The 27,782-nt window shown below is 45.3% G+C and overlaps 1 protein-coding gene across 2 annotated transcripts; it reads right to left on the bottom strand.

Annotated features, from left to right (window-relative positions):
- Window positions 1-1,070: 1,070 nt before the first annotated feature.
- PTPA (protein phosphatase 2 phosphatase activator) lies at window positions 1,071-25,119 on the bottom strand. 2 transcript variants are annotated; one of them, XM_079961471.1, is made up of 10 exons: window positions 24,975-25,119; window positions 21,568-21,671; window positions 19,924-20,010; window positions 17,661-17,786; window positions 15,792-15,909; window positions 12,207-12,306; window positions 11,767-11,891; window positions 11,051-11,151; window positions 3,946-4,053; window positions 1,071-3,824 (listed from the first exon to the last, which is right to left on the bottom strand). In XM_079961471.1, exons 1-10 carry the CDS (start codon window positions 24,997-24,999, stop codon window positions 3,750-3,752), a joined length of 969 nt encoding a protein of 322 aa, XP_079817597.1. In that variant the 5' UTR covers window positions 25,000-25,119; the 3' UTR covers window positions 1,071-3,749. The 2 variants fall into 2 exon arrangements, with proteins under 2 accessions (XP_079817597.1, XP_079817598.1); XM_079961472.1 differs by lacking the exon at window positions 24,975-25,119 and adding an exon at window positions 24,827-24,933.
- Window positions 25,120-27,782: the final 2,663 nt, after the last annotated feature.

Below are 27,782 nucleotides of genomic sequence, written 5' to 3'. Positions count from 1 at the left end.
GGCATCAAAGCAGGGAGGGAAGGGAAAAGGGACAAGGACCTGTGTTGCCCACGGCACTCCATCATTCAAGGCACCCCAGGGTGCCACGGTACACTGGTTGAAAACCACTGCCATAAAGGTAAAATTGTAGTCCTCAAGGTTCTGAATAAAGGGCTGAATTTAATGGGATAATGGGAACATTGGTCATCTAGCTCAGTACTATCTACACAAACCAGCAGCAGCTCTCTAGGGTTTCAAGGAGGGAACATTCCCAGCCATACCTGGAGATGCTGTCTGGGACTGAACCCGCAACCTTCCACAAGCAAAGCAGATGCTCTGCCATTAAACTACAGCCCTTCTTGGGAACATTGGAACCTGCCTTATACTGAATCAGAACTAGCTCAGTACTGTCAACACTGACTGGCAGTTGAAGATTCAGGTCACAATCAAACCTGGGATTTTCTGCAAGCAAAGCAGCTGTCCTACATCTGAGCTATGGCCCTTCCTTTTAAATAAAGTAATAAACTAGTCCTCATAGTTCTGAATAAAAGGCCAGATTAAATAGGAGCATTAGGGAGCTGCCTTATACAGAGTCAGACCATTGGTCCATGTAGCTCAGTACTGTCTACACATACTGGCAGCAGCTCTCCAGGATTTCAGGGTCAGGTGTGTCACCCAAACCTACCTAGAGATGTCATGCAGGGCCAACCCACCCTCTATCCAGAGTAAGGCAATTGCATTTGGGAGGAGCAGCAGATCTGGGCTCCCAAGGAGCACAGTACTTGATGCCTCCTTTACTTGTCACTCATCACCACCCCCTTCAATGCACCAAGGCTTCCCCAGGCCACCTCCAGTTGCCTCAGGTGGCAGCAGAGGATGAGGCACCAGTAGCAGCAATGGGGGCAGAGAAGGAGGCAGTGACAGGGGAGCAGCATTTTGTGTTTTGCCTCAAGCAGCAGAATGTCTTGGTCTGGTCCAAATGTCAGGGATTGAACCCAGGGCTTTCAGTGCTGCCAGAAAAAAAAAATTCTGCCCCATCCCCTTCCATACGACTGTACCAACCCCTCACGCCGAACAAACCACGACAGCCATTAGATGCAAAACATGAAACTTTTTCTTCTTTTTAATTCAAACCACAATGCTAGAGGAAACCAGAGGAGTCAGGAAAGAGTGCCATGCACAGAGAGCCTTGTCAGGTGGTGATTCTAGGCCAAGGGGAGTTACATGCGCTTCTTGGGGGGGGGGTGTTTGCAACAGTCAGCAGAGGCGACAGAAACCATGCCCAAGGAACAGGAGGGTGGGTGGTCCATGGGAGGAGTTGAGCTACAATGAAGGACCCAGGTTTTTGCAGAAGACGAAAGAGGAGGCAGTTGTTACACCACTAATGGTTGATGCATTCAATGAGTGCCAAAATTAGGCCTTCTCAAAGGATGGTGTGTATACATTAACAGGGAGGTATCCTGTTCCAATTTGCAAGCTGGCCAAGGGAGCCCGCTGCCCTGCCAGACACATCTTAGATAAACAGGCTTGCCAAGCTTTTAGTTCCAAAACCTGCCAAGCCTGTTTCACCCAGAGGCAAGAGCAAAACGAAACATTAATGCTTCAGTCCCTGAAATGTGAAACCACTCTCTCTCAAGCCAACTCCAAACTTCTTTAAGTTGTCTATCTCCAACTAAGTGTGTGGAGGGTTAAATGTGGAAAAGGGGTGTGGTTTTTAACTGGATGGGTCAAAAGAAAGTTCATCTCCAGCTATTACACATATAATGATTTTGTGCTGGTTTTTCCACGTAGGATATGCAAATGGGAGGGGGGTGCAACCCCTGCATTTATGCACCTTCCTTCTCATGCCTACCACTTAGATCAGGGGCGGGATCCTCCCAATGTTGTTAGCCCTCCCAATGTTGTTAGGACTCGCAGCTGGTGCTGATGGAAGTTGGGAGTAAAACAACGTATGAAGGGTTGCACATCTCTCTCACAAAGCTCCACACCAAGAGTTAAAGAGGCTGCAAACTCACAGCAGGATACGAGTAGTGTGTGCAGTCCACACAAAGTGGCTGAACCCTCCTTTTTTGGGGTCTGTTTAAACATGAACTTGCACACAAGCCTCCAAAAGAAAAGAAATAAGGGAGACCTTCAAAATGCTCCATTCCCTTGGAACCAGTCAAGAGTGCCGAGATTAGAACAAGGTCTAGAGCAGAGGTAGTGTTCAGCCAAGGTGGAGCCACCTCTGAACACCCAAAGGTCCACACTCATGAACCCGCCAGCCAAAAGAAGTCCAGCGATTGGAAAAGGGGACAATAAAGGCAATTTTTGGCAATGCTGAAAATTATTTTTAAAGGCTATCTCCAACGAGCAAAATAAAAAATAACCTACCATCAGAATTTAGTAATTAGCAGTGGGGAAGGGTGATCCTGTGGTTGAAAGAAGCAAAGAATTAACACCAAGGCAGGGCACGGCAAGGTCTTTTGCCTAGTTTAGAGTTGGGACAGTTCCCAGTGAGCTCAAACCAGTTTTGCTCAGCCTAGCAAACCTTTGGCTCTCAGTTCTTCCACTAGCTCCTAGGAAAAGGAGCTCTCAAGCAACCCTCTGTAAAAATACAAGCCAAAATTAATTATCACCTGCACAAAACTTTGCACGGTGTAGGACTCAAGGCTGTACAGGACCCAGGCAGCACTCAACCAAATTGTTAAGAGCCCTGCCAAGTGTAGCAAAAAGCCCTGAGTGCTGCCTGGGTTGAATGAAGTAAAGCCCAGGTCTTTCTGAAGCAGCCCAGCAGACCTTGCAAGGGGAGCATACAGCCACGTTCTTGAACACCTCTCTGAATTTTTATTTTTTATTGCAAAGAGCACCCAAAAGCTTTGCAGCAACCCGCCCTGACAGACAAACCCTCTTTGTATGTGGATGGAGGGTAGTTTTTTTTTAGTTGGTGCCTGCAAAAATGTTCTGTGAACCTGTTTGCGAGGAACCTGAGGGAGGGAGCACTTGACAACATGTTGCCTCCAAGGGGATAATGAAATGGGATGCATCTGAACCAGCTTGAAGCTGAACTGATGGTCCTGCCTCTCTCCAAAAGCATAACACATTTAGTTTGGCAACAGTACTGGAAATGGGAGGGAGAGCACCCCATTTCCTCCCTAAACTGCTAGCCCCTAGTTTCTCTGTGAAGGAGCCAAGTCACAGCTCAAGTAGGTTAGAGACAGGTTTTGATGATGTAGACAGGACCTATAACTAAGATGACGGGGGGGGGGGGGAGGGGAGAACACAGATGCCCTCTTACACTTTTGCAACCAAGAATAAAAACATTTAGGGAGGCCTCAGATAGGAAATGTGGAGCCCCTCAGGATGATATCAGACTGGATTCCCTAGACTGAAATACAGCAAGCTTTTAAAAATATAGATATAAAATAGAACAAAAGCAATGGGCGCAAAGGATAGTCCTGTGCAGGGGGAGGGAGAGCGAAAGAGAGGGCACGTACTGTTGTGGTCCAGTGTTAAAAGTCATGGGATCACATTCCAAGGCGGGTTTTCCCTTCTTCAAAATGCAGGGGGAGGGGTCTTTAAGAGAGTCAGAAAATCTTCCTGGTGGTTTGTCCCACATCCCCAAAAGTTGGAAAAAAATAATCCGCGGAAATGAATGGACTGCATTGCCTGAGGGCCAGGGGTGGGGCTGAATGGGCAGAGCTCTGGCCCTTCACTCTGCTCTCTCCAGTGTTTTCTGACCCCCTCTCTTTTTTCCAGAAATGGGGGAAAGAATACCCTCCAAAACCTCCTTAAGATGCAACAGGCTGAATGGAGAGGAGGCTGCCAAACTTGAAGTGCTGGATCACAGGGAACTTCTCCAGGCACTGGGAAGAAGACAAAGAGAACATTTGGCTGGGGCCTCTTTCAACACCCACCCACCCACCCCACAACTTGAGCTGGAGAGAGGTTTTGCTCCAGGCCCACCTCCCTCTGCTTTGACCTTACCTCTGCTTTGTACATGCGAATGAGGCCTTGGTTGACCTTCGCCCATGAAGGGACAGCGCTAATGTTCCACAGCTGGTTGGAGTGCTCAGCAAATGGGCCTGTCTTCATCTGGAAGACAAGACACAGACAAGCCATCACCACAAGGCACTGGCACACCCCGTTCCAGACCACCACTGGACAGGATGTCCCCAATGTCCTTAACCACACAGCTACTTGATCTGCACTCCTTATTTCCCACTGGATGCCATCATTCAGGCCAATGAAATCTGCTCTGCAGAAATACAAGGGCAGGGCAGCTCTGGTGCTTACACCATTCCCCTCTAGCATAGCTCCAGTACTGGAATCTGCTCTTCCTCCTCCTGACATGTGCACAAAGGCATCCTCCTCCTTACCCCAGGCACCATGACCCTAGTCCTACTCCCTGCAGTGAAGGGACCCAAACACTACACTATGATTCAATTGTTCTATTCTCCTTATTTATCACCATCATTTATAGCCACCTAAATTTACTACGCAGAATGGAAGCAAAACCTGATGCTGACCTGTGATGGGGCCTTTTTGGTGTTGGCTCTCCCACTGCAAAATGCCTTCCCTAACAAGGTGCATCCTGTCTCCCTCTGCTTTCAAGAGAAATTTTTAAACATTCCTGTTTACCCAGGCGTCTGATGGCTGAAAAAGACTGGTCCTGACAATCCCAATATCATTGGATGGATTTTTTCTTTAATTCATAATTGCTTTTAGAATGTTTTAAGAACATCAAAAGAGCCCTGCTGACCCATCTAGTCCAGCATCTGTTCTCACAGTTGCCAACCAGATGCCTCTTCTGCGAAACCCACAAGCAGGATCTGAGCACAAGAGCCCCCGTCCCCTCCTGTGCCTGCCAGCAACTGAGATTCAAAAGCATCGCTGCCACAATCTCCTTATACTCCTTTAGCCGTCCTTTCACTCTCTTGTCATCAAACCACCACCCTAGATGGTTTTCTGCTACTCATATATTTGAACGTAATGTTTTTATATCTGAACTTAATGTTTTTAACAACGTTTTAGTTTTAATTGTAATTGCTTTAGGAATGTTTCTAACTCTAAAATGGATTGCAATGTTTTGATCTGCTTTAGGATGCTTTTGCTTTGTTTTTAAATTGTGTGTCTGTTTAATGTTCTGGGCAACAACGGCAACAACAACAACCAATTGTTGGTTTGACAGACGTTTTGCTTTGATTGTTAGTGGGTTGTTGTTTTAATGGAAGAGTGAGGTATAAGTCAATAAAGTATTATTTTTAAAAATACAGCAGTTTCTAGAGACCAAGATAACCCACAGATAAGGTTAGGGGAAAACAAGGGTGGGGGGAACTCAGTTTGGGACTGGAGTGGGAGTGGGGGCGGAAGAGAGAAATAGATTCTGGGCACACCCAGAGAATGCAACTTACTCTCAAGGGAAGGCAGGGGGAATGGAGGCAAACTTCTTGTGGGAAGATTCAGTGACATCATCAACCACAAGGCCAAAAAAAGGAACTTGGGAAAATAAGGAACTTTTGACAATGCAGGGGTGTTTTGAAAAAGAAGAAAACCTCACTTCCTCCCCCTCCCCCTTCCAAAATCCAAAACTGCCAAAACAGTCACGGCTATCCCCTAAAAGCAGGAGGGGATGAGACTGCATTTCTGAACTTACTTTTCCAGTGCAGGAAGCCCAAATGGTTTGTTGTTACAGGTAGGTTTGTACAAGTGAAAAAGTATCCCACAGTGTGTGTCTGTGTGTTCACCTGTCTATGCATATAGATATATACTAGCGGTTCCTCTGCGCGCCAAGTCCTTGGCCATTCCCTCCACATTAACCCCTCAAATATAGAACTATAAAGGGCCCAAATGGGCATCTACGTCAACCCCCTGCAATGCAGGAATCACAGCTAAAGAATTCCTAAAGAAAAGCTTTTCTTTCTCATCCCATGCAAGCTCACTTTTGTGGCCTGTTGAGTTGTTCCTTCCTGCAAATCCAGGATTGTGATGAGGCACTACAAACCTTCCAATGGGGGCTACATGGCAATAGCCTTACCATTTTATGTATATAGGAAGATGTGGGTGGGTGAGTGTTCATGAGCACACAGGGATGTTTGGGAGTGGAGGGAGAGAAAGAGCTCAGTCATATGTTTAGAATCTGGTGACTTCAGCACTGAAGCACTCTGGGTAAAAAGGAAAAAGAAAGGAAGCCACAAAAAGAATATCCTCTGTCCTCCCCCAACAGCTGCAATGGATGTTAAGTTCCACTTCCTGTCAGCGTACATGAGCGCCAGAAAAAATAAGATAGGCCAAAATTTTCCCAGGAAACTTCCCCCTTGCATACAGAAGGACAGGCTTGTGTGCCTGAGTTCCCAGAACAAAAATGTTGGCTGGAATTCCTCATGATAGCAGTCAAGAGCTCAGCCCTCAGTGGGTTAAAATACAGTCGCACCTTGGTTTTCGAACAGCTTAGTTCTCAAATGTTTTGGCTCCCAAATGCCACAAACCCAAAAGTGACTGTTCCAGTTTGTGAACTATTTTTGGAAGCCGAACGTCCGACAGGGCTTCCACGACCTCCGATTGGCTGAAGGAGTTTCCTGCAGCCAAACAGAAGCCACGCTTTGGTTTCTGAACATTTTGGAAGTCAAACTGATTTCCAGAACAGATTCTGTTCAACTTCCAAGGTACAACTGTACTAAGTTTCCTTCTTTGAAGAGACAGCACAGTGCAGTGCCGTCCACAGGAAGCAAGACCACTAGGTCTCATCTAGCTCAGGACCATTTTCACTGGCTGGCACAAGGTTTCAGACAAGGTCTCTCTCCTGGCCCTACCTGCAGGTGCCTGTGAGGGTTAAATTTGGAACTTTCTGCATGCAAAGCAGGTCCTTTAATCACTGAGCTATGGCCATTCAGGGGCATTATGCCTTTTACTGCAGCCATGGCATTTTCCGAAGAGAGGAGGTGGGATGGGGAAAATCAAGGAAAGTAAAAGAGCATGCCTTTGCACTGGGGCAAACCTTTACTGTTGCAAGCTCCTAATCTTCAAGAACTTGGGAAAATGCTGAAGTTGCAACAGCGGTTTCTCCTACTTTCCACACCGCAGTTCACAGGTCATCTGCTTTGGGGGTAGGAAGTCCCTGAACTTAGGAAAAAAGAAGCTCAGTTGGTTAGAATGTGGTGCTGATAACACCAAGGTTATCAGCCTTGCATAAGGGACAGCTGCATAGTCCTGCACTGCAGGAGGTTGGAATAGATGATCCTCCTATCCTATCCTATCCTATCCTATCCTATCCTATCCTATCCTATCCTATCCAGACCAAGCCAGGACCATTGGTCTGTATAGCTCATTTTTGCCTAAGCTGGGTCTCCAGGCAGGTGACCTGCCTAGCCCATTTTGGAAATGCTGGCAATTGAACTGTGATGACCACCAACTTGGTTGGCTTTAAAAGAGGATTGGACAAATTAATGGAGGAGGAGAGGGCTATCAATGGCTACTAGCCATAGTGGCTACACTCTGCCTCCACAGATGGAGGCCGAAGTACTTCTAAATACCCAGCTGCTGGAAACTGCAGGAGAGGAGAGCTCCTCTTGTGCTAGGTCCTGTTTGTGGGCTTCACATTGGGGTTTTTTGGTAACAATCACCACCCTGTCTGTGTAGTGCAAAGAAAGCTGGTCCCCTCCTGACCACCAACATCCTGGCCCTCGAGGCTTTAAAATTTCAGGCCGATTGCTGGTGGCATTCAAAATGGGTATTGCCTCTTGAAAAAAATGAAGAAAAACAGGTTGGCTTGCAAGGACCAGACTCTTGTGCGCCCCAAAGAACTAGAACACAAACAACACCCCACCCAGGCGGGCACAGCTTTTCCAAACCAACATCTGCTCTCACTGAAGCCCTTTTGCTATTGTTTGGAAATAGGAAAAGGGGGGGAATAGGGAGGAGGAAAAAACTAACACACATACACAAACACACACGCAGAGAACCCTGTGGCTCATTCTAGCCACAAAGGGAGAGAAGAAAAGTAGGCAAGCAGAGTGGGGGGGGGGGGAGAGGGAGGGGGAGAGAGCGAGAGAGCGGGAGCGCCACAGACCCGCAATGACCCCAGGGGAACGGAGTGAGTCAGGGCAGCCATATTGAGCAGGAAATTACTCACAGACGCTGCGTTCCTGCCTCTCCGTTCCCGAGAGAATAAGCCTTTTGTAAAAGGTTCCTCTGTCGGTTAAAAAAAAAATGAGGAGGGAGGTATTGGCGGGGAGGGAGGGAAAGGGGGGCAAGCTCAACACAGCACCTTCCTGTCATTTGCTTCCTTACCAGCTGAAACCAGAGCCCAGCCTCTCTTGCCCCCCCCCAAAAAAAACCCTCCAAATTTGGGAGGCAGTGAAATAGGGAAAAGAGCTGCCCTGCCCTTCTCTGGGATTTTTTTAAAAGAACGCCAACTCGGGCAGAACTTGCAAATAGTCAATTCAACATTTGCTTTTCCTGCTCTTGGATCTGCTCCGTCGCCTTCACCCTCCCTCGTAACAGTAGAAGTCGCAAGAATCCAACGATGATGAATGCTAGAAGGTTCAGGACAGACAAAAGAAAGGATTTCTTCACACAGCACAGAGTTTAACTGCGGAACTAGCTCCCACAGGAGGCAATGATGGTTGCCAACTTAGATGGCTTTAAAAGATGACTGGACAAATTCATGGAGGAGGAGAGGGCTATTTGATGGCTATTAACCATGACAGCTATGCTTTGCCCTCGTGGTTGAAGGCAGCAATGCTTCTGAATACCAGTTGCTGTGAATCACAGGAAGGGGAGAGTGCTCTTGGCCCTGGGTTCTGCTTCTGGGCTGCCACTAGTGGGCTTCTGGCTTGCCACTGTGAAAGCAGGATGCCGGACTAGGTGGGCCACTGGCCTGATCCATCAGGCTCTTCTTATGTTCCCCAACCCCAGGGGAACGAGGGGTGTGATTTGAAAGGGGTGCTGTTCTAGCATTTGAAGATACCTAGAGGCATGGGGGAAGTTTCAAAAAATAAAAATAAAAAATCCAACAACCAACCCAGCCTTCCCCAGGCTGGCAGCGCTTCTTTCGCCAGTGCTCCCACCACCCCTACCGCCAGCCAGCATGGCCAATGGCCATGGATGATTGGAGTTACGAGTCCAGCAATACCCAGACAGCACCACCAGGGTGTCTAGGTCCAAACTCATGGCAAGTAGCTGACATCAGAACAGTGCCCTGTTTAGGGAAACGAGATTGGGGCAATAGTCATATTTCCTCCCAAATGATTGCTTTGGTATGACAGCTGTAACTTGAGGGGGCTCAACCAATCAGCCGAGCGTGCTTATTGAGCAATGAAGTTTGGAAGCAGAAACTAGAGGGTTGTTTCCTCTCTATGGGTAGAACATGTAAATAAAATTCCTTCCATATTTTTTTGTTGGTGTTGCAATGATCATGCTCATCCACTAGATGCCGATAGAGGGCTCTCAATGCTGGCAGACACCAAAGATAGTACTCTGGCGGCATCTAGTGGCCTAGCGCAGGAAAAGGCAAAAGGGCAATGCCCACCAAGGAGAAAGATAATTGAGCTATAGCCCTTTGTTAAAAGGATGTTTCTTTTGGGAGAGCCCCCAAGCTCAGAACATTGTGAATGCTCTCCAAAGGAGGAGAGGGAAGAGGGAGCACATTCCATTGCACCCCTAAGGGCAGGGTTTGCAAATATCAGGTGGGTCTTAAGCTTAAGGAAAGCCAGCATGATCCACAAAAAAGGGCAGCTGGAAAAGAGCCACCCTGCTGGGTGGCCCTAGGCAAGTCATGTAACATCATTTCTTCCCTTCCCTTCCCTAATAAGTTTGTTTTAAAAAATTAAACAGGAACAACCACCATCCGTACACAAGACGCTATGGAATGAGGACCATGAAGCCCTCTGCAAACTGCCAGGGCATGGCTTTACACGGAAAGCTGCTCTATACTGAGTTGGGCCACTGGTCCACCTATAGCTGCTCTATACTGAGTTGGGCCACCTAGCTCAGTACTGTCTACACTGGCTGGCAGAGGCTCTCCAGGGTTTCAGGCAGGAAACAGCCCTACTCGGAGATGTCATAGGAGAATCAATCTGGGGCTTTCTACCTGCAAAGCAGGTAGAAGCTTTACCACTGAGCCACGGCACTACCCCCCAAAAAAATAAAGTAAGATTCTAGTCCTTATGGTTCTGAATAAAGGACTGAATTAAGGAAGAACACTGAATCAGCCCATTAGCCCATCCAGCTCAGTACTGCCTGCACCAATTGACAGCAGCTCTCCAGGGCTTCAGGCAGGGGACATTCCCAGCTCTACCTGGAGATGCCACTGGGGATTCAGCCTGGAACCTTTTGCTCACAAAGCAGGTACTCTACCAATGAATTATGGTCCTCCCCCCATTTAAATGTGGCTTTTCTATACACATTCTCTAAAAAGTCTGCCATCTTTCTTCATAGGTGAGTCACTCCACACATACCCCTTGATCATTCAGCTTGCTGTTTTCTTAATCTTTTCTAACTCTACAACATCCGTTTTGAGGCTGATGGCCAGAACTCTACACACTATTCCAAATACTGCTGCACTGTAATTTGTACCATAACAATAGCATGTCAGCAGTTTCAATTCCTTTCAGATGCCTTAAAGAACTAGGTACCCACCGGGCACCAGGAAGCATAAGGGATCAGGCCAAAGACCCATCTAGTCCAGGATTCTGTTCTTACAGTGGCCAAGATGTCGAAGAAGCTCATGCTATTGGCAGGGGTACATTCCTATCCTTTGCTTCTACCTTCCTCTCTCTCTCAGCTTCCTGAGTTCTCTGTCTTTAGGGTTCTCTCTTTTACTAATGTGCTTTGAGGTTGATACTGTTGGAACTTTGCCCATAAGAATGTTGGAAAGGAGATCTCACAAAGCGCAGATAGGAGGGTTAGGAAGTGGAGGGAAGGAGCCCAGATATGATCTGGCATAGAATCATAAAACTGCACAGTTGGAAGGAATCCCCAAGGGTTATTGAGTTCAACCCCCTCCAATGCAGGAATCTACAAAAGCATGCATCTTTGAAAAATCTCATAAAATGATTCAGTAGCAAAGATTGGGGGTGGGACTCAGTCTCACCTCTGTAATGAATAGGATGCACTCAAGAAACATGAAGTCTTTATGATTTTCATTCACCACTTTCTCATCCACAAAATGTCGAGGTTCCAGGTTTGGGTGATCTGAGAAGGAAGCATTATGTTTCAGGGCAGTTTCCATTTAGATGCCGAAGGCTTATCGGGACCACCCATCCCCCCAGCTTAGTGTGACAAATTGGGGGCTAGAGAATTGTTCTAGGTAAAAGCCCATCATCACTTCTTACGCAACAGAAGCAGGGTCCTCTCTTAACCAGCAACAAAATGGGCACTTTTGATCACTCGTTAACAGGGAGCACGGGTAATATTTGAGGTTGGCAGTACTGTGAGCTTTGATCAGAGTTACAAATAGCAAAGGAAAGGGAGAAATTAGGCCCATCCCTCAACCCCTTCGCCACAATGGAACAAATTTCACAGAAGAGAAGATGTATCAACAGGATAGCATTCTAAGGGTCCCTGGCAAAGGGTGAGGGGGGAGCTGCTTCTCCCACCAGACAGTTTGAGGCCCCCCATGCAAGGTAACGGAGAGATCATTTTGACCATTACTTCCCATGCAAGGCAATGGAGGAAATGTGGAAAAGGAGGGTGCAATTTGCCTTAGGGTGCCTGATTGGAAAAAAAAAATTCTTTTTCTTTTTTAATGGAATAAGCCCTGGATGGGGAGCTGATGGAGTTGGCAGTGGGGAAGCTTTCCCTGGTTACCTATCAGTTGTGAGCTGCCCCATATGAAGGGAAGGAACTGGAAGTCATCCAAGCCCCAGACTCCTTGGCTCCCAGCAGGTTCCATTCTATAGGTCTTCTGCAGCTTCCGCATGACTTCCAAATACCTGGAGGAAGAGGGGGATTGTTAAATTCTATTAAATAAATGACTAGTCCCCAGGGAAGCCTCTCTAAGGTGCTCTCATGAGGCCTTGCCTAGAAAGCCTTTGAGCCTCTCACTGCCCTCTTGACCATAAGGTGGTGAGAGTGATTACTTATTCTTCTCTCCCCTCCCCCCATCCCTCTCATGCAAGACTGTAGCAGAGGCTTCGTCCTCTGCTGGGCTGAGCCATTATTAAAAACCCACTTTCATATACCACAGGGTCGATTTTTAGCCCTCTCTCTCTCTCTCTCTCACACACACACACACACACCAGCTTCACCTGTTGAACACTTTGAAGACAATGGCCAGCTGGTCATCCACCCGGAGAACTCCAATTTTGCAAAGGCAGCAGAGGAAGGCAGCAAACGCTGCTTCATGACCTGAGATGAAAGGACAGGAAGGGAAACAATTTTCAGGACAAGGGACGAAAACACTCTACACTTGCATGATGCTTTGGAGGGCTACATGTTAACATGGCTACCTTTATTTATTTATTTATTTATTTATTTATTTATTTCCCACCCTTCACCCTAAAGTCCCAGAGTGGATGACAACATTAAAACACAATATTAAAAAATAGTTTAAAACAATTTACAATCACGGAAATAAGGTGGGTCCTAAAAAAATACACCTCAAGTATCAAAAGACCAGGATAAAGTGGTGTGTCTTCAGCATTTGCTGTAAGCTGTGCAATGAAGATGCTAGGCATACCTCTGTAGGGAATGAGTGCTGCAGCTTAGGGACCACCACTGACAAGCCCCTCCCTGACAGCCCCCTCTGCCGACCTCAGCACCTGAGAGGATCTGTAGTGAAGGAGGCAGCATTTCTCAACCATTTATGCAGAGAGACACCTATGAATGTGGGGCTACACCAAGTTTCACACACACTAAGGTGGGGGAGAGACAATTCTATGCCTGAAGGAGCTTCCAATTTTAATCTGGAGAGCTGGGAAACACAGGATGAGTACAAGCATATAAGCAACATTGTTTAAGATGGGGAAGTGAGTGTTTTTGTCCTGGGAGGCCAAATCTTTATCTCACCCACCAGTCAATCATCTGGCACAATAATGATGGCAGGTTGTCCTGCCTAACCTGGTAAAGTTGGCACTTGATGATGGGGAGGTGGAGAGAAGCTCCCCAAGCAAGACTGAACCCTGTGCATGTCAGCTAATGCACAGGAAAGCTCAGTCCTGCTTACTTCAGCCCACCTGCCACACACATGATGTCACGTATGGGGCAAGTGAGGCATGGATCTAGGTAAACGGCCTGCTAGGCCCTTTCAATTGCCAAGGGCAGAAATGTAGGAATAAGGAAAGCATATACTGAAGCATATTTTGTCATGAATTAAGTGCTTAGGCATTTTTCCTTTCTATTCTGTCAAATATTTTAAGATGGCTCCCCCCTTTCTTCTTTTTATTAATATTATTGTCTTCTCAAGAGTGACCTGTAATTTCATTGTTAAGAATAAAGGGATGTCACAAACTTGAATCAAGCAGGTCATTTTTTTTTGTTTTTCTCTTGTATTTTTGTTTGTTTTTTCTTCTTCTTTTCTTTTTTTCATTGCTATTTGTGGTGCGGTTCTTCATTTTATTTACTTTCTTTTTTGCAACTTGTTTTTGAGAGAATTGAGGCTTATTCCCAATCTGGGAACTATGTGCATACTCTGTCTAACAGAACTGAATTTAATGGATCAGCTTAGTATTTGCAGGATTTCTGAACTTGTTGGAGTTTTTAGGAACTACATTATATATCCAAAAATAGAAAAAGTCAATCGAAAAATTATATAAAAATTCAATTCAATAAGTATATAAAAATTCAATCACTATTAATAATCAATTATTATATATATATATATATTCAGAATTATATAACAATCAAAAGAAAATAGTGAATGAAGATACGGTGTTTTTTTTAAAAAAATACCATATCTAAATGATATACAGAAACAACTATTAATAAACCCAAAATCTGAAATAGAGATCAAGAAAACAATTTTATAGTTGGCTAGTGGTAAAACACTTAGATGGATTTCCTATTGAGCAATATAAAATATATGTAGATCTTTCAGCACCAAAACTTTGCCAATTATATGACGAGATATTTGATAGGGGAATTCTGTCAACGATGTTTAATCAAGCAAATATTGCTGTTATACCAAAACCAGACAAAGACCACACTCAATGCGCTCATTGCCACCCAATTTCATTAATTTAACGTTTATATAAAGATTTTAACAACAATGTTGGCAATTAGAGCACAACAAGTGATATTGTTTATAAAAAGGAATGCATGGTTTATCCACCTACGATTTTTTGGAGATAAGTATTAAGGTAAAGGTAAAGGGACCCCTGACCACTAGGTCCAGTCGTGGCTGACTCTGGGGTTGCGGCATTCATCTCGCTTTATTGGCCAAGGGAGCTGGCATACAGCTTCCGGGTCATGTGACCAGCATGACTAACCCTCTTCTGGAGAACCAGAGCAGCGCACGGAAACGCCGTTTACCTTCCCACCAGAGCGGTACCTATTTATCTACTTGCACTTTGACGTGCTTTCGAACTGCTAGGTTGGCAGGAGCAGGGACCGAGCAACGGGAGCTCACCCCGTCATGGGGATTCGAACCGCCGACCTTCTGATCGGCAAGTCCTAGCTCTGTGGTTTAACCCACAGCGCCACCCGCATCCCTTGGAGGTAAGTATTAGGATGTATAAATTCTATTTGGAGGAGGGGGTGGAAATTAAAATTGTCAGATTAAAATATTGTCCTACACCACATACCAATGATATGGGGTTTGACAACTGGTCAGCGTGGATGGACTCTCTGCGCCCTTACTTCTGCCAAAAGACACTGGAAAGCTAATACCATGGCCCCCTTTGATCAATGGATAGAAGATATGACAACTCTTGCAATATATGAATGGACTACTTTTAAGATGCAGATTGTGTATGGATAAATATAATGATATTTGGAATGCATTTATAAAAATTATAATGACTTGTTAATAATTGTATACTCATTGGAATAATAACATTACTTATATACTTATGTATCGTATTGTATTACAGTTTCAAGCACCTTTTTGTTTTTGTTTCATTTCTTTCACCTTTTTTGTCCACTGAAAATTTTCAATAAAATTCAATAAAAAAGAGGAGGAAAGAAATCAACAACCTTTATAACTATCAACCTCAAAAGGAAAAACAGCAGGCTTGCCATACAAAGTGAGAACCGCCATTGAACAATCTTCACTTTTAACAGCAATACAATAGCACCACCTCGTGACCAACAGCAGTTTTGCAACCAACTAGACAACAGACCTGCCTGGAGGTAGGGTTTTTTAAACATTTAACTGGCACACCAAATCTGCTTGCCCTGCTCGTGGGCATTTTGAGGATCAGCAGTCATTTTAATGTTTGTTGCTTTTATTACACATTAGCAGTCAAGCAAATCTAAGAAAGCTTCCTCCTGCAGAAGAAGGTGCTATTTTGAAAGCAAAACAGATTTTGTAACACCACGTCTGAGCAGAAAGAGCCCAAAGAGCCCATTGCTGCTCCCTCTCCAATCTCTGAGTCTTGCTGGGAATAGAGAGAAATCCCTTTAGGAGCAGGATGCTATAAAAGATGGGTGCTGACCACCCCACAACAGTAATCAGCACTGATGGCTAGATGGGTGTCTCTATAATCAGAGGCATTTTGCTGCTGAATACTGGTTGCCAGGGAACAGCCTGTCCACCTTGCAGGTTTCCCAGAGGCATCAGCAGAGCAGCTTCCAGAACATCCAGCAGGCCACCTGGGGTGGTCCAGGCCCCTTTACTGAAGCAGGGAGGGTGGGGAAAAGCTTCCAGGTCAGTCTGCTCATCCCCTGACAGATACCTGTCCCATAGTCAATACGAGTAGAGTTGCCCACTGACTCCTTCAGGTACACTGCCACTTCGGAGATGGCGTCTGACAGCTCACTCGGAACCACAGTGGCCACCAGGTTCTCAGCCCCCTAAAGGAACAAACAGCCAGGGTGTTAGGTTGGTCAGGTGCTATTCCCACACTCAAACTTTGAGAAGCATCAGATCACTGCCCTTCTCTCTCCCCACCCCCTTTTTCTTACAGCTTTCAGCTCCTCCTTTAATGTAGTTAGGGAGATTTCACCACTAGGAGGGGTTAATCAAAAAGGGGGAGAAGTTTATGAGTTAAAAAATCTGCTAGTCTCTTTTCTTTTCCTTTTTTAAAGGCGCCAAAATATTTTTATTGTGTTTGCTGAAAAGAGGCTGCTATCCCTTGATAATAATTCACCATGCATCTCAGAGCCAATTTGCAAGACATTTTAGTGTGGCAGTGCCCACATTTTGGAGCTCCCTGCCTATTGACACCAGCTAAGCACCTTCACTGAATGCTTTTGGCACTTGCAAAAAACATTTGTGCTTAGACAAGCCTAACCTAGACATGTATAACACAAGTGTGTGTTTGGATTGGTTTCAAGCTTATTGCTGCTTTTATTTTTTTAATGTTTTAAGAGTTGTTTTTACGGATAATTTTATTGTTTTATTCTTGTTGTAAACAGCTTTGGGGGTTTAAAAAAAAATTAAGTGGTGTACAGTGATACCTTGGGTTAAGTACTTAATTTGTTCCGGAGGTCCGTTCTTAACCTGAAACTGTTCTTTTTTTTTTATAATAATTTTTATTCGTTTTTCAAACAGATAACAATAGCAACACAAAACAACACGATTTCCAACTGATCGTTTCATACCCTTCTTTCTTTTGACTTCCCCATACCTCCCCATCCCTGCATCCTTGTTTATTGATTCTTTAGCAACCCTTAGGTCCATTATCTTAATTCCCTTTCATAAAAGTTCCTTTAGTTTTTTTGATTACTGCTGCAATTTCTTTACCTCTTACCCCCTGACATCTTAACATTCATCAATTTTACAATTGTTCTTAAGATATATTTTAAATTTCCTCCAGTCCTCTTCCACTGTCTCTTTCCCCTGGTCACGGATTCTGCCCGTCATCTCGGCCAGTCCCATAAAGTCAATCAGAAACTGTTCTTAACCTGAAGCACCACTTTAGCTAATGGGGCCTCCCGCTGCCGCTACACTGCCGGAGCATGATTTCTGTTCTCATCCTGAAGCAAAGTTCTTAACCCAAGGTACTATTTTGGGGTTAGCAGAGTCTGTAACCTGAAGCGTATGTAACCTGAAGCATATGTAACCCGAGGTACCACTGTATAAATTATATGACACAAAAATTAAAAAACAGAGCCAACGTGGTACAGCTCTTGTTAGGAAGTACCAAATCAGACTACCAGGTGGTGGTGAAGAAGAGAACAGGCGTATCTAGGTGCTTTTATGTACACAGGAAAATAAGCAAGTCAAACTATGCCAAAGGTAGAACCCTTTCCCCTTCAATGCAAGAGCCAAATAAAAAGATTTCCTTTGGCCGTGAACAAAATCCAGATCAAGCAAAGCCATAGTACCACTCTATTCTGCCTTGGTTAGATCACACCTGGAATACTGTGTCCAGTTCTGGGCACCACAGTTTAAAAAGATTGTTGACAAGCAGGAACGTGTGCAGAGGAAACCAAGCAAAAGCAAATGGCTTTAAGGCAATACCTGAATCATAGGACACACTACAATGATATGACACTCCACAATCCAACTCTACAATTCTATGAAAATGAAGCTAGAAGAGAATTGGGCAACTCCATTCACTACCACAGAAACAGACACAGACACACACTTACTGCTTTACCTGGTCCAGTTTGGTGTACCACGTCCGAAAAGCCTTGTTCCCAAAGCGAGATGGCTGGTCCACTGGTGGGGTCTCATCAATCCACCTGTCAAGCGTGTTCAGGAGATCAATCAGCTTTTCAATTGGCTGACAAGAGAAGGGAGAGGAGTCTACTTAGGCAGAAGGCAGAAGGCAGACACAAACACATCACACATCCTGCTCACCAGAGACCAAATGTTTCAAAACATCAGCACACATCCCAAGCTGATCATTGGCAGAACGTACTATTTCTTATTTATTTATTTCATCTATTGCATTTACAGTGGTACCTCGGTTTTCAAACGTTTCAAAAGTCGGACGTTTTGGTTTTCGGACACCATAAACCCAGAAGTAAATGCTTCAGTTTTCGAACACATCTTGGAAGTTGAACATGCCACGTGGCTTCCGCCGAGTGCAAGATGCGGAGGCCTAGCTGTCAGCTATTGAGTTTTCGGTTTTCGAACGTTTCGGAACTTGAACCGTCTTCCAGAACGGATCACATTCGAAAACCAAGGTACCACTGTATATCCCACCTTTTTTTCCATCAAGAAGTTCCAGGTGGCACACATGGTTCCCTCCTTCCTCAATTAATCCTCACAACAACCCTGTGAGGTAGGTTAGGCTGAGAAAGGCAGTGACTGGCTCAAGGTCACAGCCAGTGAGCTTCAAGGCCAGGTGGGAGTATTTGAACCCTGGTCTCTCCCAGGTCCTGGTCTATATAACTCCAACAACTACACCATTATTATTATTATTTATTAATAAAAAAGGACAACTAACGAGGCAACCCTTTCCCCCATACATCCCACAAAGCTTAGCACAATGAGGGCTGAGCATTCTTTAAAAAAAAAAAAAAATGAAACTCAGAAGAGCGTACAGAATGGAGTTCCAAGAAGTGGGGCGGGCTAGCTAGTGCTGTGAATAGGAACCAACTCTTTTCAGGAAGAGAAGATGCCCTGCAGATCCTCTTGTATATACTTTTTAAACATGTTCATTTGGGATGTGGGGGATTTTCTGTTCCTGAATGATGGGGGGATAGGGGCTTGCAATGCTGCCGCTCCAAAGGGCAGCACATACTCCGGGAAGGAATTCCTCCTTTAAGAGTAGACAAAGGACAAAAACAGCAGGAGCAACTCCTCTGACTTTGCCGGAGGCCTCGTGCGTGAGAAATCCTCTAGTCTCCCAAGCCTGAATTCGATCCTTTGCTGTGTCAGAAGGCCGTGGGGAAGTGCCAAGTCCAGCAGCTTTTCTAGCCCTTGAAGCATTGCAGGAGCAGCAGGAAGAGAGAGTAATGGGGGAAATTGACAGCATCATGCTATCTCCAAGCCAAGAGCCATCATTTCTTCTGCCTGAACTAGATGGACAAGTGGTCCGACTCAGGTTAAAACATCTTCCTGTGTTTGTTTAATCCAGCCTTTTATTCAGAACTATGAGGACTAGACTCTCTATTTTTAGGGAAGGAGGCACATCTAAGTCTTAAAGCTCATGCCTTGCATGCAAAGGGTCCCAGGTTCATTCCTCAATGGTATCTCCAGGTAGGACTAGGAGAAACTCCTGCCTGAAACCCTGGAGAGCCACTGCCAGCCAGTGTTGACAGTACTGATACAGACAACCATCGCTCTGACTCAGTACAAGGCTGATTCCAGCAGCACAATTTCTTTTTTGCATGCAGAAGGTTGCAGGTTCAATCCTTGATGCTATCTCCAGGTACAGCTGGGAATGTCCCCCTGCCTGCAACTCCTGGAAAGCTGCTGCCAATCAGCGTAGATAACACTGAACTATTTGGACCAATGGTCTTACTCAGTATAAGAAAGCTTTAACCGAGGCCATTATTCAGAACCATGAGGACTAAAATTTTGCTTTATTTCTCAGGGGAAGGGGCCATTGCTCAGCAGCAGAACATCTGCTTTGCACACAAAAGGTCATCAGTTCAATCCTCACTGGCATCTCCAGGTAGGGCTGGGAATATCCCCTCCCTGAAATCTTGGGGAAGCCTCTTCCAGGCAGTGTAGACAGTTCTGAGCTAGATGCACCAAATGCTTGGAGACTTTTTGGCCTTGGGAAACAATACATAAATGAAGCAACCCCAAAATCAAACTCAGAACTAAAAAATAGAATTGGATAAAATACAAATTCAGCAACAGCAGCCAAAAAATAAATAAAAATTAGCCCATTCAAAAGCTTGGTGGAAAAGAGCTAGCCTGGAGTGGAAAAGAGAAGAGCATGGAGCCCTCACACTTTGGCTTACCTCAGAGACTTTGTATTCAGAGGTCAGCTTCTTGCCCTTGATGCTTTCATTCAGCTTGAGAATGAAGCCTGTGTAGTCTGCATAAGCCTATTTTAATAATAATAATAATAATAATAATAATAATAATAATAATAATATCAGAGAGAGGGAAAGCAAGAATGGAGCATTAGCCAGACAACATTCCATGAAAAATCCAGCAATGTTGCTTATCCCGCCCTGGGGAGAGAGAGATCAATGGGGAATAGGCATGCCAGGGAGAAGGCACGTTTCTTAAGACTGATTGCCCACTTTTCCACCAGTGCAGTCAAGATGGCCAGCAGAATCAGCACTGAGTAAATGAGGTACAAGCATATGGCATGAAACAACTGCAAATTTTAAGAATCATCACATTGAATTAGCTGTAATGGCTAATTGTTAGAAGCAGGGTGCCTGTGAATGCCAGTTGCTGGGAATCACAAGTGAGGAAAGTTGCTGTTGTGTTGAGGTCCTGCTTTCAGACGTCCCATAATGGGCATCTGGTCAGCCACTATGCAAACAGGCTGCTGGACTGTATGGGCCACTGACCTGATCCAAAAGAGCCCTGCTTAGGTTCTTACATTAAACCTCCAATGTCAGAGGCAGTGTCCCCCTGAATCAGCCTTTCTCAACTTTCTCAGGTGTTGTTGGACTAAATTCCCATCATCCCTAGTGAGAAGAGCCAGCAGTCAGGGATGATGGCCACTGTCATGGGTGCCTTCTGGCCTGATCAAATAACCAGGCTCTTCTTAAGTTCTTATAACAGGAGTTTTAACAAATCTTTGGAGGATAAGGCTATCAATGGCCATTATGTTCTTCCTTCACTGCCAAGATGCCTCTGAATACCAGGGAGAGTGTTGCTGTTGCACTTGGGTCCTGTTTGTGGGCTTCCCAGAAGCATTTGACAGGCCACTGTGAGAACTGTGGTTTTTAAATTATATTTTTATTATATTTTGTACATCGCCTTGGGACATACATAGGAGGCGATTAATAAGCAACAACAGCATTTAATGGATGCAAGACTAAATGGGTCTTTGGCTTGATCCATCAGGACTCTTCTTTATGTTCTTATGGAATACAAAACTGATAGGAATGTGACAGAGATTGATTGGGTCAGGCTGCTGTCAGTTAAAAGTATTCCACTGCCACAATATTGAAGGATGTTGGAAAATGAGATTTTGCCACTCTTCTCCAACCTCCCAGCAACTCTGTGCTGACAGACAGCAGTCTTCTGCAGCAGCAAAGGATTGAAAGTAGAAAGCTGGCTTTTTTAGCTCCCTGCTAAAAAAGTGGGACCATTCTCCCAGATAGGTTAGCTTTCTATGTGCAGAGAAAGCATGGAGTGTCATTTAACCCAGAGGGGGGTGAATCTGTGGCCCTCTGAATTTTGTTGGATTCCAAATCCTATCAGCCCCAGCAAGGATGGCCAACTGTCCAAGGACGATAGGAGTTACAGTTCAGCAACATGCAGAGGACCAGAGATTCCCCTCCCCTGATTTAACATGGGAGACCCCTCCCAGTCTCAGGTGGTACAGCCGAGATACCAAAGTGACCCCTCAGCAGGAACTATTTCCTGCTCAACCCACATGCCAATGGTACCTCCCCAGAAATATACCAAACATTCTGTACCTGTGAGCGTTTCCACTTCCCCATGTCGGGAACCATGTTGATTTCCTTCTTGGGGATCATGAAATTTCGGTGGGGAGGAGGCAGTGCTGCCTCCTCAGGGGATTCTGGAAGGAGAAAGAATTCAAACCATTTGGACTGTGAAGATGTTGCTATGTTCTCAACTGTGAGTTCCTTTCTAAAGAAAATATTTTCAGGTCATTATTAAAATCCACTTACCTTTCGTATTGACTCCCTATGTGGAGCATGATTAAAATCCAATATTCAGGACAGATAAAGGAGAGTACTTCACTCAGTAGTGTTCAGCAGTGAAACTCACCCCCACAGTAGAGGCAAAGATGACCTTACCAACTTGGATGACCTTACAGCATCACAGAAACAGAGAATTGGAAGGGATCCCCCAAAGGTCATCTAATCCAATCCCCTGCAATTCAGGAATCATAGCTAAAGAATTCCTGACATGTGGCGAGCCAACCTGTTTTAAAATCTCCAATAAAGGAGAGTCCATCAGCTTCCAAGGAAGTCTGTTCCACTGTTCCCTGATAGTCATTTTCAAATATCTGAAGGGCTGTCATTTGGAAGACAGAGCAAGCTTGTTTTCTGCTGCTCCAGAGAGCAGGATCCAGAGAGCAGTGGATTCAAATTGCAAGAAATGAGTCTCCTTAATTGGAGGTTGGAAGGCCATCTGTCAGGGATTCTTTAGCTGTGATTCCTGCTTCGCAGAGGCCCATGGGGTCCCTTTCAACTCCGCAGTTCCATGATTCTATAAATTAGCACATGCAAGTAAAATTTAACGCAACCGCTCTCAGGAGAGGGGCCTAAATGCAAACAGGATGCCCTTGCTTTTCAGATAGCTGTCTCCACAAATCACTTTGGCCTTAAAAGTGGAGCAAACTTGCAGCCCAGAGAGAAACCCCTGGCACGGATGGCTTTCAAAGGAGGTTTAGAGCTTGCAAAGCACTCTAAAGTCCCTGGAGGCCTTTGGATGAGTGCCAGGAAGGGGGTGGGGGGGAGAATGCAGATTATCAAGCTGCAAAGTCAGCAGGAACTCAGCCTCCTCCCCACCACCAGCAGACTAGGTAGATGGTTTGGTTCATTTTTCCTCATTAGCCAGGAAGCAGGTAAGCACTCCCCTCACCCAGCGCCTTGTCAAAAGTGCCCTGATCCCCTCCCGCTCCTGCACAGAGGGAGGCTCCCTTTCTAAAGTTGAGGGCTCTCAAGGATGAATGGCTCTGCTCTACATTCCTGTTCCAGCAAAACAAGGTGAATGTAGTCACATTGCCGCAAGGGAGCCAAGAATCGTGGAAAGGAGAAGTGGAACAGAAAAGCAGCAGGGGGGGAGGGGGGAGGCGAGATGTGCAGGGAACAGAGAGAGGATTTCGGTCCCCAACCACAAAGGCGACAGCCAATGTCTTAAGTTTTCTCCCAGTAAGGTTGCAGAGTGTCAAAGCATCAAAGCCATTCAGTCTGTATCTTTCATTGCCAAAAATAATCGCATCCGGCGCGTGGATCTTATCTTATACCACCAGACACATTCTCGCTTTCTCTGCGTTTTAGCCACATGAAAGCCCTCTGTGGTCTAAGGGAGAGATATGCTGGCCCAAGGTCACCTGATGACCTTCCTGGCTGTAGGGCGGGACCTGGTCCCTGATACTCTAAACCCAACATTGCTAAATGAAAATCTGCAGTTGGTTACCAGTGGAGTATCGTTGCCCATATTTACATCCCGCTTTCTTCCAAGAAACTTTACAACAACCCTGAAGTTTAGGGGAGGAAACTAGGGAACCCTTTTCAACTTGAGGACTGCATTCCCATCTGGACAACCTCCCTGTGTCTGCCTGCCAGTGGTGGGTGGAGCCACAGGCCAAAGTGGGTAGGGCAACAAATGTAAATTCTACTGTCATTTACCGTAAGTGATTAGTTTCTGCACATGTATCTCTCTCTTCCATCCATTCGGGCAAGCAAGGGCCATTATCAGAGTTCAAGGGACCCATCAGAGTTGAAGGGACCCATCCCAGCCAGGCAGAAGCACTCAATGAAATTATACATGGCATGAAGAAAGTGGATAGAGAAAAGTTTTTCTCATTCTCTTACAGCACCAGACTGCATGGACACCCCATGAAGCTGAATACTGGAAGATTCAGGACAGATAAAAGGAAGCACTTCTAAATGCAGCACATTGCTAATCTATGGAACTCTCTCCCACATGAGCCAATGATGACAACCAATTTGGGTGGCTTTAAAAAAAGATTGGACACATTCATGGTGGAGAAGGCTATCAATGGCTAGTTCTGCCTCCACATTTGGCAAGACATGCTTGGAGACGGTAATGCTTCAGAGTACTATTTGAAAGAAACCACAGGAAGGGTTTCTAACTATGTGCTGTGTGAAGGACTTTTTAAATTCTGTCCTAAATCTTCCAACATTTAGCTGCACTGTATGCCCATGAGTTCTAATGTTCAGAGAAGGAGAGAAAACTTTTCTCTCTTCACTTTCTCCATGCCGTTCCTCATTTTATAAACTTCTGTCAAGTTGCCTCTTCCTCACCTTTTCCCTAAAAGTCCCAAACGTTGCAACCTTTCCTCACCCCCTGGATAATTTCACTGGCCCTTTTCCGAATCTTTTCCAGCTCCACAATTTCATTTCTTTAGGTGAAGTGAGCAGAACTGTGCATAGCATCACAAATGTGGCGATGCATTACATTTACATAATGGCATCATGATCTTGGCAGTTTTATTTTCAGCACCTTTTTTAACAATCCTGAGCATGGAATTTACAATTCGTCCCACCCCACCCCCCAGCTATTCACAGATGCCCCACCCCTGGGTCTACATCACCACTGAGCTCCTCGCTACATCTTTGAGATCTCTTTCCTGGACAAATCTCATTACGCAGCATGTGTGACATTAGGGTTTATTTACGGCATTTTGCCCCACCATACGTATACTGTATCTGCACTTGCCATTTTAATGCCCATTCTCTCGCCTTGGGGACATACCCTGGAAGCAGTGGGGTTAGGGGAGCTCATGGCTTGGTTCCAGTTATGGGGTGCCAACACCCACTTATCATGGATAGAATGTAGCAGCAGCAGCTCAGGCTCACCCTGAGAACAACAACAACAATTCGGCTTACCCTGAGTAGCCCCAATATTTTGTCACCTCAGACCCCAAAATGGCACCAGGGAAGGGGCAAGAGAAGAAAAAAGGGGGGAGAGAAAGATCGACATGGGGATCTGCTGCTCTGGTGCATCCTGTCGCCTCACCTTGCCTCATGGGTGAGCCGGTCCTGAGTAGCCCCACAGCAACCCTCCTCGCGAGCAAGTCCCCGTGACACGGAAAGGAGTTACAACAACCCTGAAAGGTAGGCCACTCTCCAAGGTGGGGCTGAGGCTGGGTGGCTCTCTTCCTTACCTGGCTGCCATTCGCTTTCTGCCATCTTCCTCGAGCCGCTGCCGCCGCCTTTCACCTCTCACCACCTGACACTGGAAAATAACCGCCGCTTCGCCATATCGGATACGGGCACCGGGGCCGTCGCTGTGAGGAGGGCTGGGCAGGGGCGGGGGCGGGCGGAGTGAACCTGACGCTGCCATCTTGATAAAGGGCACCGCGACCTACACAGGGTTGGATTACGAGTTCCCCAAGCATCAGAGAGACGGAGGGGTTGTATACCGTTTGATTGTTCAAAAAAGAACGCAACCTCAAAGCGGTTTATTAAAAGAATAAAGCAATGAAATTTCCAGTAAAAACAACAACAGTTAAGTTAAGAGTAACCATTTAGAATTTATAACAATTTTCATTTTTAAAAAAATACAGACATACTATCGTGTCCCTCTAGATGTGTCCCTCTGCATTTATATCTCTACATCGAACACTTCTCTGCCCTACTTCCGCGCCCTTGTGCATCCATCTTGAGGAAGGGCGGTTTAGCTTCTTCCCGCCCCTGGAATCTAGATAAATTAAAATGGTATAGAACATACTTCTGGTTTGACAATAAGCTGAGATTTCCCCCCCCCCGCCCCCTCCCCGACTCCAACTTCCAAGGCAACATATAGAAGGTCTTGTATCATAGAGATAATACTATGCAGAACGATGCTACTGAGCCCATAAAGGATCGTGATCTAGACTGGCTTTCCATTTTGGCCGGAAATTCAGATAGTGTGTCATTCTGTTTTCTCTCTCTCTCTGAGGTCTCCTACGGAGGGAGCGTTAAGGTAAGCATAGACTTATGAAAATTAGATATAGCAGCTCATTCTCTGTAGAGATAACTTCTGGGTTCGCTTTGAATGCCGCTTCTGAGTTCTCAAGTGGATTTTCAAGTGGGAAAATGTGGCATAGCTATTTATTCATACCATCTTTTCTCTGAGGAACTTGTAGCTATGCAGCTTAGTTGTCTCTGCTTTCATTTTATTATCACAGTCCCCCCCCCCCCCTTGTAAGGTAGGCTAAACTGAAAGCCAGTGGCTGGACCAAGATCACCTCATGAGCTTCACAGTTAGCTGAGATTTCAAACCTGGGTCACCTCAACCCTCTAACCACTACACCACATAAAAGCCATGCTGCATCATACCCAAAGGATCCCATCTAGTCCAACATCCTAGGGGCCAATCAAATGCCTCTTTGGAATCTGTGAGCTGGATTTGAGTGCTATAGCAGGTTTTGCCACTTGTGATTCCTGGAAAAAGATGATAAAGGTAGCAAACAAAATTTAAGAACTTATGGTGGGCAACTGGCCTGATCCAGCAGCTAACTGGATAGCCAGTGTGGTGTAGTGGTTAAGAGCGGTAGTCTCGTAATCTGGGGAACCGGGTTCGCTTCCCCGCTCCTCCACATGCAGCTGCTGGGTGACCTTGGGCTAGTCACACTTCTCTGAAGTCTCTCAGCCCCACTCACCTCACAGAGTGTTTGTTGTGGGGGAGGAAGGGAAAGGATAATGTTAGCCGCTTTGAGACTCCTTAAAGGGAGTGAAAGGCGGGATATCAAATCCAAACTCTAACTGGTACTGTTGGATTCAAGGACAACAGTATAAGAGGAGAAAGCCAGAAATTGTTGGAACTCCCAAGTCCCCTCAGACTCTGTTTGCATGGCCAGCAGGGGATGATGGGAATTGTAACTCAACTACATCTGGAGGGTACCTCATTGGTCACCTCAAATAATTTCACATCCTCAACTCCTGCAGCACAAAACCAGTGCCCTGCTGCTTATCTCTCTGACCCTCCCCCCAAGGAAAACTACCTTGTCTGCTAAAACACCCATGCAAAACACCTCCTCGTTACTCATGATTCACATCTGTGGGTAGCCACTGTGAAAACATGATGCTGGACTAGATCCAGCAGGCCTCTTCTATCAGGTTTTATTCAACTAAGTTCTACACCGAGTAAACCCTCTGAAATTAATGCACCTGAGTAAGCTACATTTATTCATTTCACTCTGAGTAGGACTAGCACTGGGGACAGCTCCTTGTTTTTACAGTTTGTTGAAATGGTATTAATAGTTTGTAGAATTTTTAGTTTGTTGCACATTGGTTTGATGGCCTCAGACCGTGAAGTGATTTGTAAAATGATGATGATGATGATGATGATAGTGATGTGGCAGTTCAGGGGCACTTTCTGGTAAATACCTGTAAGATTTTTATTTTTATTTATTTATTTAAGAAATGTATATTTGTCGTCTTCTTCTTTTCTCTCTTTTTTAGAAATGTATATTTCTCAAAAGGCCCCAGCGTGGTTTGCAACAAAGGAATATAATAATAAATGAAGCACCACATTTATAACGTTTGTAGGGTTCTTCCTGTTTAGTACTGCTTGTTTGCTTTGGGGGGGGGGTATTGCAATAAAAACCTATTTGAAAATAATAATAATACTGTAGTAATAATAATAATAATAATAAATATAGCATGCATAATATCAAATATCTGTAGAATGCACCCCCTAAATTGGGTCAACTCTTGAGTAGAACTTAGCTGCAGACATTATTTTTCATTTATGATTAAATTAAAACCATAATAATATCTATGCAATTTACAGGGGGAGGGGGCAGTATTTAGTGTTGCATCGGATGTTAAATCCTACTCAAGTGTATACCCACTGAAAATAATGGAAATAACTGACTGCAACTCAGCTGGATACACCCAAACATGTGTGCATCTCAGATGTAAGTCTAGCTGTATTCATTAGGGCTTACTTCCAGGAAAGCATGCAGCATGCAACCAATAGTAAACTT

Source organism: Podarcis cretensis (genome assembly GCF_951804945.1).
Source record: "Podarcis cretensis genome assembly, chromosome: Z".
In the NCBI taxonomy this organism is placed as follows: domain Eukaryota; kingdom Metazoa; phylum Chordata; class Lepidosauria; order Squamata; family Lacertidae; genus Podarcis; species Podarcis cretensis.
This window is presented reverse-complemented; position numbering and strand designations above follow the sequence as displayed.